The sequence below is a fragment of the Chelonoidis abingdonii genome, chromosome 5 (assembly GCF_003597395.2).
Source record: "Chelonoidis abingdonii isolate Lonesome George chromosome 5, CheloAbing_2.0, whole genome shotgun sequence".
NCBI lineage: Eukaryota > Metazoa > Chordata > Testudines > Testudinidae > Chelonoidis > Chelonoidis abingdonii.
The window spans coordinates 37,332,186-37,351,126 of NC_133773.1; the positions used below are offsets into that span (position 1 = coordinate 37,332,186).

General features: G+C 41.5%; 1 protein-coding gene across 5 annotated transcripts in view; it reads left to right on the forward strand.

Moving 5' to 3' along the window:
- Nucleotides 1-18,941, forward strand: part of TSPAN5 (tetraspanin 5) — a 119,065-nt gene that overhangs the window by 92,208 nt on the left and 7,916 nt on the right. For all 5 annotated transcript variants that reach the window (XM_075066239.1, XM_075066237.1, XM_075066236.1 and 2 more), the window contains 4 exons: nucleotides 470-520; nucleotides 11,797-11,943; nucleotides 15,174-15,344; nucleotides 17,637-17,762. In XM_075066239.1, the coding sequence (XP_074922340.1) occupies nucleotides 470-520; nucleotides 11,797-11,943; nucleotides 15,174-15,344; nucleotides 17,637-17,762 (495 nt within the window). The remainder of the gene's footprint in view (nucleotides 1-469; nucleotides 521-11,796; nucleotides 11,944-15,173; nucleotides 15,345-17,636; nucleotides 17,763-18,941) is intronic.

An 18,941-nucleotide genomic window follows, 5' to 3' on the forward strand; every position in this document is an offset into this window, starting at 1 on the left:
CTAGCTGAATTTCTTTTATTGTGCTTTGCCAGGAAAGCCGCTCTGTACAGCTGGCTGCAAAATGATGACGGTTTGTTTGTGTTGTCTTGTCGCAGATCTTGACTTATGCGAGTCTTGGGAGATATTTCTTTGAGTTGATTTGTGGAGTGGTTGAGGAGGTGACATTCATGGCATCTGAGATGTGTATGTGGGAAAGTGTTAAGTGGGTTGTGCAGCATTAGGGATCTTCCCCTTTATCCTGCTGTTCTCTGAGCCAAGAAAGCAGCCTTTCATTCTCTGAATTTAACTGTGGAATTGTAGGAGAAGCTGTTATATTTTTTCTGTGCTGTCAGTGCCCAATCTCAACATTACTGTTAGAGGTACAGAGGTTCCCAGCCAGAGGGGTGAAGATGAAGGGGCAATCGATATATGAAATGTTTGTAATAGTCAATTCACAGTTCTTACCCCAATTTCCTTTCGTTTCTTTCAGTTTCTGGGCATAGCATTTCTTGGAATTGGATTGTGGGCATGGAATGAAAAAGTAAGTTGAATATAACACAAACTCAACTTTTTTTTTTTTTAGTGACCAGTTGAATAACTGTTACACATGCTACCCATTCACACACTGTTTGTACTGGAGAGAAAATAAGACCCATTGTCAAATGAAACTTTAGCTTGCCTCACCTAGAAGGAGACCTCAGCATCTTTCTGGAGGCTGCTTTGGCAAGAAAGCTCAACTGACAGATGCACACAGAATAGCATAGAGTACAGATGCACACAGTACAGCATAGAGCTCTCATTGGTAGGCAATGTTGGTTTGGTAGTGTGCTGTCATAAAGGGAAGCAAACCAAATGAAAGTGAGTTTTTCTATTTTTGCCTCTGAATTTACAGCACTACTGGTAGCTGTGGCTTAAATTAGTTTACACACTTACAGAAAAAATAAGCACAAGACTGACTAAGCTATAGTGTTCCTTCAGTTATCTTTTTTTTTTAAAAAAAAGGTAGAATGTCCTTCATTGTGCGACTGATGCTGTAACTCTTATGCTCTCACGGATAGGCTATTAACTCGTGATTAAATTTGGGAGACTGCTTGGGGATGGAAAGTGGGAAGGAAAGGCAGTGCCAGACTAGAAGGTATAAAACAAGTTAATGTGTGTCAGAATCCTGGGTAAACAGGTCAGTTCTGCAACAAGATAAAAGATGCAAAAAAACATTAAAACTATTTTCTTCCCCTTTTGCTCTTATTAATGTTGTTGTTGTTGTTAATAATAATAAATACCTATGATAACAAGGTTATTGTGAGAATTAATTAAATAATATTTGTAAAGTGCATTGAAGAGGAAAAGCCCCATGTTAGTGTTAAGTATTGATCTTATGTTCACTACTAAGCTCATAAGTGGGGCTGAACGAACAGAAACAATACATTGAAAACCCAGTCTCTGGCTCAGCGTTTGCACTAAACATTCAGAATGAATTTGCCTATCTTGGAAGCAAGTCAGTCAGTTGGAGTCTTCTAGTCGTTCCATCTGTTTTCCTTCTGAATACAGACAATTTAAAACAATAAAACATTTTAGATGGCTTTGAACAGGCATTGAAGTGCATTATGGAAGTCTGTATTGTGCTAAGGCCCCGATCCTGCAAAGATGTAATCACATGCTTCGCTTTATCTGCTTTATCTAATTGAATTAAATAGAGCTACTCTGTGCGTAAAGCTAATTTACTACTGTAAATTAGTAGTATTTGCTTAATTTTGAAGTGGCTTCCCAGTTAAGTGTGTTAGGTTTTTTTTTTACATTCTTCTAGCATTTCCTGAAGCAGCAAAAATGATTTTTCCATTATTATAAATGTTTCCTTAGCCTGGAGTCCTAAAGCAAAAGAGTCATTCTGTCAGTGACAATTCATTAGATCTTTAATATAGTTCATTAGTGTGAGACTGGATCAGACTCTTCATGGAGAAATGTATCCAGTAAAAAATTAATAGTCAGAAACTGCAGCAAACATTTTACTTAAGATGCAGAAACTTAATATCAAGATGTCATTTTAAAATAACCTATAGATTTGAAGAACTGAGTTAATGTATTACATGCTTTAAAAAAAAAACAAAAAGCAAAGCAAGAGTAGATGCCTGCCAGTTTGGACAGTCTTGGCTGTATGACTTGTTTACATAAATGAATAAATAAAAATGTTGCTGTTGTAGGACCAGTTTCTTTCTTCAGACACGTGCACGGGAAACTACTGACTTCAGCAGACATTTTGAGTGCCTGCGTGGGAAAAATGTAGTGCTTCAGAAATTGTTTGTGGTGTGTTGTAGCCATGTTGGTCCCAGGATATTAGAGAGATATGAGGCAATATCTTTTATACAGAAGTTGATCCAATAAAAGATACTGCCTCACCCACCTTGGGCTTTAGAAAGACTGTTTATTATGTTTACTGTGGTGTCATGGAAAGGCCCCAGCTAGGGCTGAGGCCCTGTTGTTCTAGGTGCAGTATAGTCACAGAGTAGAGAGTATCTTTCCCACAGAGTTTACAATCTGCACTGATGCTGAGTTCCATGCTACTTTTCCCATGCACAGTTATGTACGGACATCAGTTTTTGCACAGTTGGAGCTTAATAAATCACTGTGCTGCTGTAAGTTGTGGTTTTGGGGGATACAATTCCAAATCCCCTCCCCATTCCCCTCCGCCCTGGTCATTTCAATTTCTTTCCAGTTAAATTTTACCTTTCCACACACTCCAGTCATTTCTCTAGTCAAACTTGCCACATCTCAAAGCCTTTTCAGAATGATGGAAAGTAGAGTACCAGATAGTGTACTCAAAGTTGAATGATATCACTTACCAAAGTTGGCTTTAATAAAACAATGCACATTTCATTGCAGCCTTATTTATGCCAGGTGTGAGGAATGCACTGTAGTTCTTTGAGTGGTGGTTCCTATATGGATTCCAAATGCAGTGCAGGTGTAAGGAACATATTGTGGTTTCATATCCCTTCCTATGCCCCCAGTTGTTTCCAAAGGAGACTTGAAGACAAACAGTATTTTAAAGAAAATAATTTCCTACATAGTCTCATTACCTTCCTTGCAGCCTTTGGGGGAGCAATAGAACTCACTTGTCAGACAGTCAATGGAGTTGGTTTGACAGCCAATCAGCAAGGCCTAAACAGAAAGTGGAAAAATTAGCATCCTAAATCATGAACCTGAAAGAGAGCTGTGAGGAACAAGGAGGCAGTGAACCGAAAGAGAGAGAGAATTTATAAAGATTAAGTTCACCTCTCTCCACCCCGTCACCCCAGTTTTACTGCTGAATTTTTCTCTGAGATTTTTGAGGAAAGATCTTTCCTTCCCTCGCTTTATCCCAGTGAAGATGCAAGATCAGGAAGGAGAGATGTACTAATTGTGCCATGAGATTGCAGATACCCACTTCCAGCAAGTGGGTGTTTGAATCCTTGTTTGGAAATTTGAATCTTGTGCATATCCCAGGGGCTGCATGCAAATTGGGCAAAATGCAAAGCACTCTCTCTGCTCTTGTGCATTTGTGGATTTTGTATTGGGGTTGGTGGTGTGAATAATTTCTATTATGTGACTCATCATTTAGAGTTTGGTGCCTAAAGGGGCACTGTCAAATAATTTTTAATGTTATAACAGCTGAAGCTTTTCAATCTGAATGGATTTTAAAAATCTCATTTTACTTTTCTCTATTTGTGCTGTTAGTTTACTTCATGAATTCCACTCCTTTATGACAAGGAAACTAGACCACTCATTCTCCTTTTTGTTTCCTTCCCATTCCAAGTAACTAGCGAAATGCTGCTGCTGCTGTTGTTTTTTGTATTTCCAACATGAATGTAACAAAAATTATGGAAACTTAAATTGTGTAAACACTCCCCGCATATTTTCAGGTTTACAGAGACTAAATTTTGGAATGAAACAGGTTTGGCACATTTAAATTACTGTTGTTCTCTCCCCTACACTTACTCAAATGCACAATAATGTGAAATTTTCAACTATTTATGCCTACCAAAATAGACACATTTTTCCCATTATGAAGCAGTAATGTGATTGAAAATACTTGCATTTCTCATCACCCTCCAAATATATGTTAGTCAGAGATTCCTACTCATGTGCATGAGCAAGGTGTGAAAGATCAGCCCACAGTTTGCAAAGGAGAATATGCTCCAGATGATTCTGTATTTGAATCTTTTTTTCTTTTCCTCTGACCACCTCCACAACCACTTCCCCTAGTTCAGTGATACTCAAACTTCAGTGGTTCAGGAGCCAAATTAGTGATCAACATTACCCAAAAGAGCCAAAGTAGAGTGAATTCATTGTTTCATTTACTATTTTTTTAAGATATATTATTCTCACAGCAAAGTGACTCACCAAGAATAGTTATTTTATCCACTACAATATGTTAATAATGTAGTAAAGGCATCCAGATTGCTTAATAACTTAGATTGGTTAATAATTCAGTCACACAGTGTTTTAATATTGTGCTGCAAAGAGCTGCAGGAGATGCATTAAATAGGCACTTACGGCTCGCGAGCCTCAGTCTGAGCATCACTACTCTAGTTCTTTTCTTTTCCCAGAGAGGGGATCTCTCAGATCACCCCTAAAATTTTCCCTCTGATGCCGTGAGGGAGGGGGGTTGTTCCTCCAAATCTTTTCCTGTGAAGCCCGCAAAACATGGGATGTAGTTTTAGTTCCCTGTGTCCTCCCTCGGTGCTGTCCCTTCTCACTGGTCTTGGCATTCTTCTCTGTTGTAGTATGCTACAGGGACTGTTGAATAAGTGGGGGCTGGAGGCCTGGGGTTGGGAGGAGTGATGGGTGGGGATGGGCCCTCCCTGGGCTCCTGAGGATCTGTTTTCTCCTTGCACCTTTCTGCAAAAGAGCAGGCAAATACTGCATGTGCAGTGTGGTGAGAAACCTCCTCAACTCCTGCTTGCAAGGCCAGATTTCCTCTCCCCTGAGCTGTGCCTGAGATTACAGTGGTGGGCTGGAGAGAGAGACATCAGAAGGAGCTGCAAGACAACTGGCAGGTCTGGAACAGAGCCTAAGCCTCCCTTCCTAGAATGACTCACCATCTACGAGTCCTCTGCTCTGGTGCTGTAGTGGTGAAAGTGACCCAATAAGGGCACTGCAGTGCTGCAGAAATGCTTGGGCGTCGTTGGAAACACGATACCTATCAGTCTTGAGGGATGCCCCACCAAAACCTTTTCTGCATGTATTGCTGCCTTATGCATTTCTCCCCCATGTTTGTGGAAGGGGATGGCTCCTTCTGTTTCTTTCTGCTACCTCTCCATGGAATTAGTGCTTAGTTTTTCCATTTGGAGTGGGGTAGGGATGAAATCAATCTTTCCCATTGCATGCACATATCCCTTGTACCCTCATGCTCTGAAATCGAATGCATAGCTAGAAATAAAGGACTTTTCCTAACTTCATTATGTTGATTTCACTCTAGTTTTTTATTTTCTCTTCTCTTTCTCCCTCCATCCCACCTCAGCAACAGAAGCAAATTCTGACTGGAATTGGCTCAGGGACACTTGTAGATGTTAAATAGTTAACCAGGAACTCTGACCTATTGCAGACCATTAAGAGAGTGGATGAACAAACAGCTGAGTTGAAGATCAGCCAGGGAACATATCCTATTCAGTCTCCTTTTGGGACTACAACACATCCCTGGACCAAAGCCATTGTGAGAGAGGAAAATATTAAAACACGTGATTTTGCAGAAGTGAACTGGTTCCTGGCAAGTATTATGCAAACGTCTGAACAGTGCACGTGCAGGATAGAAATACAATAGCGTTGTTGGGGGAAAGCTGCATCCCCTTCTTTTCACATCTAAGATATCAATAGTACTGATTTGACCAGGCAGAAATAAAAAGAGCAGAGTAGACTATTGTTACTCATGCTGCTGGAAAGGATACTTCATATTTACGTAATACACCTCTACCCCGATATAACGCTGTCCTTGGGAGCCAAAAAAAGCTTACCGAGTTATAGGTGAAACCGCATTATATCGAACTTGCTTTGATCTGCCGGAGTATGCAGCCTGTCGTCGTCCCCCCCACGCCCCCGCACTCCACCAGGCATTGCTTTACTGCATTATATCTGAATTCGTGTTATATTGGGTTGCATTATATTGGGGTAGAGGTGTACAAGGATTTTAAAGCTCTTTACAAATGTTTGTCTCCCCTGTGAGGTAGATTACTGCATAAATTGAGAATATTAAGTGACTGGTTCAAGGACACACAGCAAATCAGTAGAAGAGCCAGGATTAGAACACAGTACTTATTGATTCTCTGTCCTCTGCTCTACTCTCTTAAAAAAACACCACCACTCCACCTCCAACATTCAGCTAAAGATATGGTGAAGACAGCGCTGGTCAGTGCTAGGATCTTCACAGTCTTCCCAATTTGTCTTATAAATAACCCATTAAATCAACAGAAGTGCTTGAATATTATGGGGACAGTCATTGTAGAAAACCGAAAGACAGACAGACAGATGTGTGGACAGAAAGGATATATCGACATCCTGTGAGATGGTCCTGCCAATCCTTTTCAGCAGTTTGAAATGGAATAATATGCTCCAGTCATTGCCCCACTATTTCAAACAAAATATACTTGTAAATACTTCATCACTAAGGATCTTAAGAGCTTATTTCAAACTGTGTGGGAAAGGAGAGGGCTATAAGATAGCCTACACCATATTTCATCATTAAGAAGTCTGCTATCAAAGTACCTGAGAATATCTTTGATAAACAAACATGGTTTGTTGTTAAACCTATTCATAAACTATGTTCATCATTCAGACTAAAAGCTGTTGTTTTATTGCCAAAACCTCTCTCTCTCCCTGTTGTATATCCTGAGTTGTGTATCTCCAGGATGTTGGTAACTGGAGCTTCTGTGTACAGTGAGAGAAAATGATCCAACAGTACAGAAGAACATGAGAGCAAATTATATAGCATGTGCTCCACCGAACTCCTCTGTCCTGAAGCATAGCTCATTGTTATCCATACAAGGTTGGTGATAGCCAAAAGTGGGCAGGCAAAACTGGTGTGTAAAGGGACAATATACATTAGCAGGTAGTGCTTCTACTGGCTCAATACAGTCTCTGGCTCAATACAAGTTAGAAATTGGCTACCCTGAGGAGTCTCCCCTTGTGCGTGTTCTCTTTGTATAACAGGCGAGGAAAAGAACAGAGACCAGGGTAAATTAGAGCTACAGTATTATTATAGATCCTAGTTGACCAGCATTTTGAGCACTGGCATCCCATGAACGCTGCTAAACCTGAAGATCCAGAAAGGCATCTAGCTTTGTGTCCTTAGGGGTCAGTATAGGTTATGAAAAGAATGTAAATACATAGTAGCTTTATTTAGCTGGGTTCTGTTTCCGCTGCCTTTATTGGGGGCATGACTGAGTCTTGTGTGCTGTAAAATGATCACAGAGGGGTATATCTTGTTCTCACTTCTGTATGTGTAAATCCAGAGTAACTCCACTGAAGTCACTAGAAATACTCCAGATTTACATATTGTAAGTCAGAGTAGAATGTGGCTGAGGCCATCTTCATAGGATTTGAATGTTGTGGTGGTTTAATTTTAAATAAGCCCAAAGTCTCTTACGGCATCAGATTAAAAAAAGTATGTGTCATTAAGTAACAATGTTCACCCTTCCGACGGTAGTTTTTGTTTAAAAAAAGAAAATGTTGAGCATACCCCTGCTACATCTCCTACATTAGCCCTCCCCAGAACTAGTGCGTGTTATGACATCATCTGGGATCTATGTATATAAAGAGCTATTGTAACACAAGACTATAAGGCAGAGTTTCCTTTAACACTGTAGTTACTGTAGGTCCTTAAGGAAAATGTGGACACAGTGTATGTGTAGAACTTGGGTAAGTCATTGTTTTATCATGCAGAACATTCCTTATATTCCTAGAGCAAAGGGTCTGTTTCCTGACCTGTGTACCTCCAAGGCCAGCCTTTCTCATGTATCTGTCTGTTGTTTCCTTGTTATGTTTCATGCATATCCATAGAGCTGTTGCAGTGCCTCATTTGTAGGATGTACTTAATAAGAGTTAGAAGCAAGCCTAGTGCTATGCTTTTTGTAACTTGCTGGAAGTGCCAAGGACTGATTGTTGGCTGATTGTTGATGATTGTTTCAGCTTGCAGACCAACCAGCCTGTTTCAGACCAGGACGACTGTCAGCACTGTTCTGTTCTGTAATATTACGCCATTAAATCTAATTTGGTCTTCCTAGTGACTGAGATGGAGTGTTAGAGTAGCAGCCATGTTAGTCTGTATCCGCAAAAAGAACAGGAGTACTTGTGGCACCTTAGAGACTAACAAATTTATTTCAGCATAAGCTTTCGTGGGCTACAGCTCACTTCTTCGGATGCATAGAATGGAACACACAGACAGGAGATATTTATACATACAGAGAACATGAAAAGGTGGAAGTATGCATACCAACAGGAAGAGTCTAATCAATTGAGATGAGCTATCATCAGCAGGAGAAAAAAAACTTTTGAAGTGATAATTGAGATGACCCATAGAAGGTGTGAGGAGAACTTAACATAGGGAAATAGATTCAATTAGTGTAATGGCCCAACCATTCCTAGTCTCTGTTCAAGCCTAAGTTAATTGTATCTAATTTGCATATTAATTCGAGTTCAGCAGTCTCTCTTTGGAGTCTGTTTTTGAAGTTTTTTTGTTGCAAAATGCAACACTTCAACCTCTCTAACCACTCAGTGACAGACTTGAAGGTGGCAATTTTGCAACAAAAAAACTTCAAAAACAGACTCCAAAGAGAGACTGCTGAACTCGAATTAATATGCAAATTAGATACAATTAACTCAGGCCTAAACAGAGACTGGGAATGGTTGAGTCATTAGACTAATTGAATCTATTTCCCTATGTTAAGTTCTCCTCACACCTTCTATGGGTCATCTTAATTATCACTTCAAAAGTTTTTTTTCTCCTGCTGATGATAGCTCATCTCAATTGATTAGACTCTTCCTGTTGGTATGCATACTTCCACCTTTTCATGTTCTCTGTATGTATAAATATCTCCTGTCTGTGTGTTCCATTCTATGCATCCGAAGAAGTGAGCTGTAGCCCACGAAAGCTTATGCTGAAATAAATTTGTTAGTCTCTAAGGTGCCACAAGTACTCCTGTTCTTTTTGAGATGGGGTGTGATTCTCAGCTGAAGTAGACATTCTCATGCTAGTTTGACTAAAAATATGAATGTAGCCGCAGTAGCATGGGCAGTAGTGAGTGGTGGCTACCTTTCCTGCATATGTACCCACAGAGTCCCGGTGGGTTTGTGCTCAGGGCAGCCAGACTGTGCTGCCGCTCGCCGCTGCCTATACTACCATGGCTTTTAGCATGCTAGCTTGATGAGAGCTAGTGCCACTATAACATTCTGTTGTGAGCCACTGTTACCTTCTGCCTCAGCAAGAGTGAGCTATGCAGGAAATTAGACTCGTCGTCGCTCCCGGCCACACCAGTCTGTCTTCCTCACCAGTAAACAGCCCAAGGCTCTCCCACCCCAAACCTTGCATAGCAGGTATTGATCATTGAACTCTAGCCCCCATGCTCCACAGAGAGATTTCTTGGCAAGGAGCAGCCCCACCACAGGACAGTCACAGAAGATATTAAGTTTGCTGCTCTTTTAAAGAGTCAGTGGATTAATTTTATTAGTAATGTAAGTGGTAAACACACCTTTCCCTTCAAACACAGCACTGAGTTGGTTTATAATAAACTTGTTTTATTAACACAATGACCTAGGTTAAATGATACCAAGTAGGAGGAACAAAGGTAGAAATGGTTACAAACAAATAAAAGTAAAAATACTTTCTAATGGCTATTATGTAACTTGACAAGCTGGAGTCTTTGTTCAAGATAGTTTCCTCACTAATCCTCCTTTTCCAGCAATAGCTGGCTGATCACCACAGAGTCCAAGGTGGTTTTTCTTGTCTCCTCAACTGAAGGATAATCCAGAGTGTTTGTGTCCCTTTACGTATCAAAATCTGTGTTTTATTTCAAGGGTCAAATTGATCCCCTGGGGGTCAGTCTCCCGTCTCCTCCAGGGGACCGACTCCATCCTGATTAAGGTATCTCTTGGTGTATTCCAGTGTGATGCATCCTGCTGCAATTTTACAATGTAAATGTTCTCTTCCTGCAACCTACACTATGAATGAATAGCCCACTGATTTTGGCCACATGTAATTTGAGGTGTTGGCCTCTTTTCTTTGTCTTGAGGAGACCCGTTTATCAACTCCCCATTGACATACCTGGTTTAAACACCTTTTAGTCACAGACTTTAAAGCCCTTTAAAGTGAGTGTCCATAATTCCACACACAGAATTATCACATACATTGCACAATGATATTACTGGCCAGTGTGTCATTAGTTTTCAAATGATATTTCAAAAGACACATTGTGTACAAATACCTTTGCAGTAAGGGGTATGATGTGAACACGGGTGCTTTGGTCACGGTGACCATGTGTACTTGACCTGGGCATCATTCCCCCAGCTCCAAATGTAGCCCTACCCTACGTGTAAAAAGAATATAATGGGGTAGGGGATAATGTCTGTGTCCAGGTAGGAGGATGGTAGGAAGGAGGATGACATCCATGCTATTGGTTTCTAGTGTGTACTCCAGCCCTGGGTTGCATCATGTCTTTGTTGTTGTTCCTGTCCTCTAGTATGCAGTCCTTTTCCAGGTGGTGTGAAAGGAGGAATGGTGTGAGACCATCATGCTTTTCCTGCCATCTTGTAGTCTCTCACTCAGCACCAGAATCCTGATAGTCTTAGTGCAGGCTTGCAAGAATAGGGAAAGGGCTCCCTGCATTCTCTCCTCATCCTTGCACATCTGAAGATCAGCCAGAAGCTGTCCCAGAGCATTTAAGAAAAAACAAAATAATACCTTCTCAGGAATGCTGCCATCATCACAATCCACCTGAGTTCTGCTCCACAGTTGGAGATGACACGCAGGCTGGTTATAACTGGTTATTCTGTCAGGAATACTGCATATCCTGTTTTCAGTGAGCCAATCACAGCTCTTATGTTTGAATAGCTTGACACATCATCCCTGCCTTAAAATCCCTAAGAGATTCTAAATTAATTGCCAAGTTTTATTGCTAACTATTGAGTCACTAGCTGCTTACTCAACAGCAGTTTTGTCACTGCTAACTGAGGTCTGAATTGGCCGGTTATCTAGTCTGCCCAAGATACGACCTAAAATCTTTAGGAGGAAAGATCCATAACAACTACTACCCACAACTGAGGAACTTGCTTCCTATGTCTGAGTAGTATCCACTCTCTGGATTTAAAACCAAATTAAAGAAATGTCAGCTGTTGCCTTTGATGGCTTTTTAGACCATAACATTTGTAATTGTATTGTTTATGTAAGAACTTAACTTGCTACCCCCAAAATATAAAGCCCATAAATCTTGTCCGCAATAGCTAACAAAAATAGACTAATCTTCTTCCCACGCCATTAGCTACTTTGATCTCTTGGCAAATTAATCCCTCATAGTGTGTGGTGTGATATACTCTGTGACTTCCTTGCAAAGGACACTCTGAGGTGCATTTTGTTGTTCACACTGTATCTTATTGTTTCAGTGCACACAGTGCATTGAAAAGAAATGTCCCTCTTTTCATCTTCTGTGCATTTAAGAGCATATTAATTTTGCTCTGTGATACGTGCCGAAGAATATCCATTTGATGTTGTTCTCTGTATTTTAAAGCAAAAGCAGATGTTGCACAATAGAAGGCCAGACACATCTGTTATTCCTTGGCATTGTTTGTTTTTTTTCCCAGGGAGTGCTGTCCAATATCTCCTCCATTACTGACCTGGGAGGTTTTGATCCAGTTTGGCTCTTCCTTGTGGTGGGAGGAGTCATGTTCATTTTGGGATTTGCAGGATGCATTGGAGCTTTGCGAGAAAATACCTTCCTTCTCAAGTTTGTAAGTAGCCTTTGCAATTTCTGGATTCATCAGTTACATAAGTTAAACGATGTCCTGTGTTATTGTTTAACTGTGGCAGTCTTGTAAAATGCCTTTGGGGATATTTGACACAAGTGTGTTATATTTATCTGCTACCTTAGTTTTTTCCTATCTTTAAACAATGAAACTATTAAAGAGCTGTAATTCAAATTTCTTATGTTTTTGAGTTTTAATTTGCATGAGGCAATCCTGTTAAGAGCCATAATGCAAAGCACATGCCTTTTATAAGGATCCAATCTAATGCTTGGCCTTTCTCTCTCTAAAGGAGGAACCTACTTTAATAGTGTACGTATTGAGCTTTGAAAGCCCATAATGAGATGCTTGTGTAAAATGTGAGGGGACGTGAAAACTCTACCAGATGTGGCCCACATGATAGTTGGTGTGGGAGTGCAGGCCCCATGGTGTCCCTCATGGAAAAGAAGAGACAATATCAAGTTATAGAGGGGATTATTTATTGTAGATATCCCTGGCTTTGTACAACCCAGACTAATTCAGCACAGCCCTGTACTGCTTAATGATGGCACTACTCAGTCTCCCTTGGCATGGACTATTAGTCATGAAAGAAACTGCAGGCAGGTCCCAGCAGCCAATGCGCCATCTTGAGCTGAGCAGCCTGGTTTGTCTGTCTTTTGGTAACCATGCTCCCTGTGGGGCACATCTTCAAGTTAAAGATGTGTGACTGCAGGCTAGTCTGTTTTACACAAGTTTGGTGTGATCCCCATTCACCCTTTTGGCTCCTGGCAAGCTGTTGTCTAATCTACGTCATCATCACCATAAAATGTTACATGTACATGAAAAAGCTTCTTACTAAACAACAGTGCCGTGTTTGGCTCCCAGGGTGGAACTGCTGTATAGAGAGAGGAGGTGGTTCTTAGTTACTGTTCTCAAGGCCTTTCTGTAAGCTAGTCTGAGCTAGTTCCAATTTACTTGTGTTGCTAGAAAGTTAAAGTAACTTTTGTGTTTCTTTCTTCCTTTGCTTCTCTGAATGCTTCTAAAATGAACACATCTGCCAGTAGGCTCCTATTCAGTAGCTGCAGGAAAAATTAAAAATGCGTCTGAATGAACAAAAAAGAAATATTAAAATGAGAATCAAAGGCACAGTTGCAGAACAGAGCTATAATATGTCTGGATCATGTGAAATTTTTTAAACTCCATCTAGACTCACTGGAGATGTTTAGAGAAAGTGGCATGTCATTAGTAATGCCTTAGGCATTCACTGCATTTGCATTAATCTTAATGAACTTACTTGATTTTAATGTGATTATAATGAGTAATTCCACAGACATTCCTTTGTAACTTAGTCATTAATTAATTTCTGCTGTTACCAGTGTTTGCTTTAAATGCTTTCTTAGGCCAAACTATACAGACAGACCTAGGTGCCAATAGATGATTTCTGCACCTAATTTTTGGCACCCAAATAAGTGAACTGATTTTCAGAGATGCCACTGGCTGCTCAACACCTTTGAAAATTTAAGTACCTAAATATGTGTAAGGGGACTGTTATCCCCTTACTAACATTCAGTGGGGGTGTTTTGGTTGCGAGCTCCCAGCACTAAAAGGGGAGGGATCGATGGCAAATCAGGACCCTGAGACTGACAGTTCCCAGGAACAATGGCGAGAGGCCAATGCTCCAGGTCAGCCTGAATGACAGGGCGGGCAGGCTAATCAAAGAGACAGAAGGCCAGGGTGGGTCCTGTCCTCTGTGTGAGCTGAAATTGCCTGGGTCAGACAGAGTGGGGCTGAGCTAAGGCGAGAGTAGGGGCCCAGGCTAAGCTGCTGGGAGCAGAGCTGCAGCCCAAAAAGCCAGAGCACAGCCTAGAGAGAGCAGACGTGCCCTGGGAGCAGAGCTGCAGCAATCAGAGCCAGAGGGGCCAGACAAGCAGCCCAGGAAGCAGGTGAGAGCTAAGAGAGATTCACAGAAGCAGCCTGCAGAGCAGACCTGCCCTGGAGCAGAGCGGTAGCAACTGGAGCCAGAGAGGCCAGAGAAGCAGCCCAGGGAGCTGAAGGCAGAGCAGCAGCAGGAGCGGTGCTGAGGCAGTGTGGAGCTAGAGCTGGGGCTGGAGCAGTCGGGAGCTGGGTGCGGTGAGCAGCTGGGAAGAGTGAGGGAGACCCTGGCAGTGGGCCCAGCACAGGGAGACGCCTCAGCCAAGAGGCTCTGCAGGCCAGACTTGGAGGGGGATCATAACCCTGACAGAGTGGGGGTGACACTGAGGAGAAGGGTCCTGCCACCCAGAGCCTGAGAGTGTGTGGCCACCACCAGAGCAAGTGTCTAACCCGCAGCGTCCCTGCAGCACAGCCAGGGCCTGAGAAGGAGGCCTGGTTCCTACAAGGAACCGACTGTGAAGTGCCCTGATGTCCAGAGACACTGTTTGTGATGGTCCCTGCCACAGAGCGGGGTGATGTGTTTTCCTTTAACCTTTACCATTTTTCCTTATTCTTTTTTAAAATTAATTGTTAATTAAATAACTTGTATTTGCTTTAAATTGTATGATGTGATCAGTGGGTCAGGGAGGTGCGCAGTGCAAAGAGAGTACCCTGGAGTGGGGATACCCTAGCCCTTGTCCTGGGTGACCACAGCAGGATTGGGGGTTGAGCGCCCCAGGAATACTAGGCCCAGCCTTGTTGGGGTTACGAGGACTCTACCAGACAGGAGAGTGGAAAGGGAGTCCTCAAGGACAGGGAGGCCTCTGGGTAAAGGAAGTGGGAGTGAGGACTCAGATCCTTTCGCCAGCCCACTTCACCGGGGTAGTGCAGAAGCCAGGAAAGTTCCCCACAATAACGGGACCATTCCCCCGCTTACATATGGATTTAAGGCTGATATTGTCAGAGGGGAGGGTCTCAGGGAGTCCCATTTACATTCACCCCTAACTGCTTTGGATCCTTTTGAAAATCCCAGCTGAAGTATCCAACTTTAGGCACCCAACTTTGAAAATGTTGGTCTTTGTTAAGTGCCAGACAGAACTGTACAATCCTGTACTATCAGCTGATTATGAATAATATTTTTAAAAGAGTCGGGTTTCCTGTGGGTAGGAGTACACTTAACGTGTGTTAATAAGCCTGCTGAAACTGACAAAACGTCCAGTTTCAGGTCATTCACATTCTGATTATTTGTAAGCCTTGGAAAATAAGCCTTCAGCCACAGAGGCAAAATTGTCCTTTTCTTGTAACTTTTTTTCTCTTCTTTCTCATAGTTTTCTGTATTCCTGGGAATTATTTTCTTCCTGGAGCTCACTGCTGGTGTTCTGGCATTTGTTTTCAAAGACTGGATCAAAGACCAGCTGTATTTCTTTATAAACAATAACATCAGAGCATACAGAGATGACATTGATTTGCAAAACCTTATAGACTTCACACAGGAATATGTAAGTTGTTTCTACTTTTACTTTTCATCTGTTGGATTTTGCAAGCAGCAACAAAAGTGCTTTAAAATATAATGCTTAGCACATATGCGTAGCAATTACTTAATGGCATTTCTATAGATAAATCTGAATCCTCACAACAACACCCGTTTGAGGTTAGGCTAGTTATTAACCTCATTTTATATATGGGAGAAGTGAGGCGAAAGGCTAGGTGAATTGTCTAAAAGTCACCAAGGGAGTCTGTGGTAGATCCAGAATTAGAAAATTGCAAGTTCCTGATGTCCATTCTTGTGTTCTAGGCCCCTAGATCATGTAGCTTTCCTAAAAACAAGTTTCTGAAGACTTCTCCATTGTTCATGGAGGCTTAAACTATTTCATTACAATAAGAGTTGCAACTAAAGCTAAGTGAATAACTGATTTTTCAGTTAAATGGCTGAAATGAAAAGTCCAAAAGAAAATTCAGTTAGTTTTGCATGGAAACTGAAATTTTTTTCATGTTTTTTTGTTTTGTTTTTGACAAAATAGAAAACCAAAAAAACTGAGTTCAGATGGAAACAAAACATTTCAAATGTTTATTTGAAATGATATTTTTCAAAACAAAATCTCAATTCAAAATGGCATTTTTGGAATTATTGTTTTTTGGGGCTGGGGACAGAAACTATTCACTGAATTATATCCAAATTTGCAAATAATTTTGGTGCCCCCAAAATGCTGCTTTTTTTTTTTTTTTTGAGAATTTACTGTTTACTGAAAAGAATTTTGCCCATCTATAGTTGCAGCAGCCGTACAATGCTTTTTATTGAGACTGATTGAAAATACAGTCAGTTCTGTGATGGGACTTGACATCTAGTTAGCAGGGCTAGAATTCTAGACCACACTACAGGGTAGGAGAAGGAGAATTACTTATCCAAGTGAAACTGCAGGGGAAATTCTCAAGTTTATTGAATGTAATTAGCTTAGTTGGAATTGGGCCTCTATTGAAGTTCTCCTCATGAGAAATCTGCAAATGGCTCCAATCTCTCTGTTTTAGAGAGAATTGATAACATTCAGGTGTGGTGTGTGAGGCCGTACAAGTTAAGCTCCCTTAAACGTACACATACTTGCTTACTGACATGCAAGGGAATTGAAGTGGATGTAAGTTACACACCAGGGAGCTGTATGAAGATTTATATCAAGCAGGGAATGGCCTATGCTGCCCATTCCATTCTTACTCTTTAGTTCTTTCTTGTTACACTCGTCTCTCCTGGCCCTTCAGCTTATGAGCCTGCATCGTTACTCATCACCTTTGAATTTGGCCCTGTCTCTCCAAGGGCCTGAGTGCTAGATGACTGCCATCCAAGGGATATCCACTCACCAAAATGAATTCCTTTATGTTCATGTTTGAGTATGTCATAATTTTGTGTTTTCCCCTCAAGAGAGTGAATAAGTGATGGGATGCACAGAGCCTTACACATTGTGTTGGATCTGACTTAGCTTGATGGCAGTCACAAATCTTTAGTCTGTTGTGAAATGAAAGGGTCTCAGTGCAATTTCTAGTGAACGAGTGTCCACGTAGTAAAAACTGCCATCGTGACTGGATTTCTTGTTAGCAAGCAGTCTCAGCAGAGACACCACAGGTGAACTGAGCATTGAAACCAAACTGCTTTCTCAGCCCTAGAGGAGGTAACAGCTGAAGGCACTGTGGAGGAAGCTTCCACTGCTGCTGTACGTGCTGTGCTATATATATGAAAAAAGGATGTTGACTGGCACTGTCAATCAAATGCCTTTTATACATGCTCAGTTCAATTTAAAATTAATGTAGATTAACATTGGGCCAGATCCTCAACTGGTATAAATCAAAGCCGCTCTGTTGGCTTCCAGTGGAGACGCGTCCACAGACAGCAGCTGATTGTCTGGCTCATTGGTATATTGTACTGAAGATTCAGTTACTTGAGCAGGGTGACCAGATGTCCCGATTTTATAGGGACAGTCTCAATTTTTGGGTCTTTTACTTACATAGGCTCCTATTACCCCCCCACTCCGTCCCGATTTTTCACACTTGCTGTCTGGTCACCCTATACTTGAGACATTTTTATTTTGGCACTTAGTGGGTGGGTTCTGCCCGCATATAATATATCCTTAAAAAGTAGTTTATTTGTACAGTAATTTAAGAACCACTTTCCAGGATGGGACTGCGAGTGAATTTTGGTTTTTCTTTTTGCCAGATTCCCTCTAATCTCCCAGTGTGTGGTGTTGGTGCTGATATTAATTCACATACAGAGTCAGAATATTCTCATTCTTGTGTGTTTGCTCTAGTGGCAGTGCTGTGGAGCCTTCAGCGCTGATGACTGGAACCTCAATATTTACTTCAATTGCACAGATTCCAACGCGAGTCGAGAGCGCTGTGGCGTGCCGTTTTCATGCTGTACTAAAGATCCTGCCGTGAGTGCGTTACCAACGGTGGTGTGGTTCTGCTGCTCCTCTCTTAAATCACTGCCACATGAAATGGTGTCTTCTGTTAGGCTGTGTGTGTGTGTGTGAGAGAGATCTGTTTATTTTAGCCCTTGCTTTCCCTATCCACTTCAAGGTTTAACTAGCAGCTCAAGGTTGCACAGTCAACATCAGTTTGATGTCCAATCCTGAGAGATGACTTCTTTAAGTCTCCACCTTAGGCTTTGTACTTGCTGCTTTTTATATGAATGAGGAAATCACTATCTTGGCTGGGTGCATATGTTGTTTGTAGCACAGCTAAGGGCCATAGCCTGGCTTTGGTTAGATGATGGTTGCTTTCAGTTAGGTACCAGGATGTCTCACCCTCACCTCACCCCACCCCACCCCCATTCCCAGAGTCTCTAAGGCTGAATACTTAGAAGAGGAAAAAATATTTTTAACAAACATGTATATTGCTTATTATTTGTTTTATTTACCTTTTCTATTGTGGTAGCACCTACAGGCCACAACCAGGTTGGGTCCCAGTGTGCTAGGCAAATCTAGAATACATTACAGTCAATGCCTCAAAGAGCTTACATGTGTTTTACTTTTGAATTTGAATTTCCAATTTGAAGGATTGGAAATCTTTCTTCTCTCTCTCCCCTCATAGATTTGTTGTTCCTTCCCGATGACTGACTTTGCTTTAATTATAGCAACTAAGTCCGCGTGCTGGGTGGTGGGTACCTTTATCATGCAGTCAGCTGAGATTATGCAGAACTGAAGATGATCCGTTTGAGGGAGACACTCGTTTAATGAAGTTTCGTAGCATTTTATGATGGATACAATTCCATGTTGTCACTTCACTTATAATGTGCAAACCAAGTTAAGGGTGCATTTTTACCTGTGGGATATGATCGATAATATGGGAGACAGGTTACTGACTGTACAGGATTTGGTATAGGGATACATTAGTGCACCTGTAGATTATTTTATGGCTAATGTTAAACATTATGTAGTCTTTCTGTTGATTAAAACCCAACCTACCAGTTGCGGTATCATCTAGTTTGTCATTAATGGCTTTCTTTCCATGCTCAGTGAATTTTACTTCCTCACTTTTATGAGTACTGTAGCATTGACTGAAGCTAGGCAGGGGCCCATAGGTCCCACAGTAGCTTCCCGCTCCTGCTAATG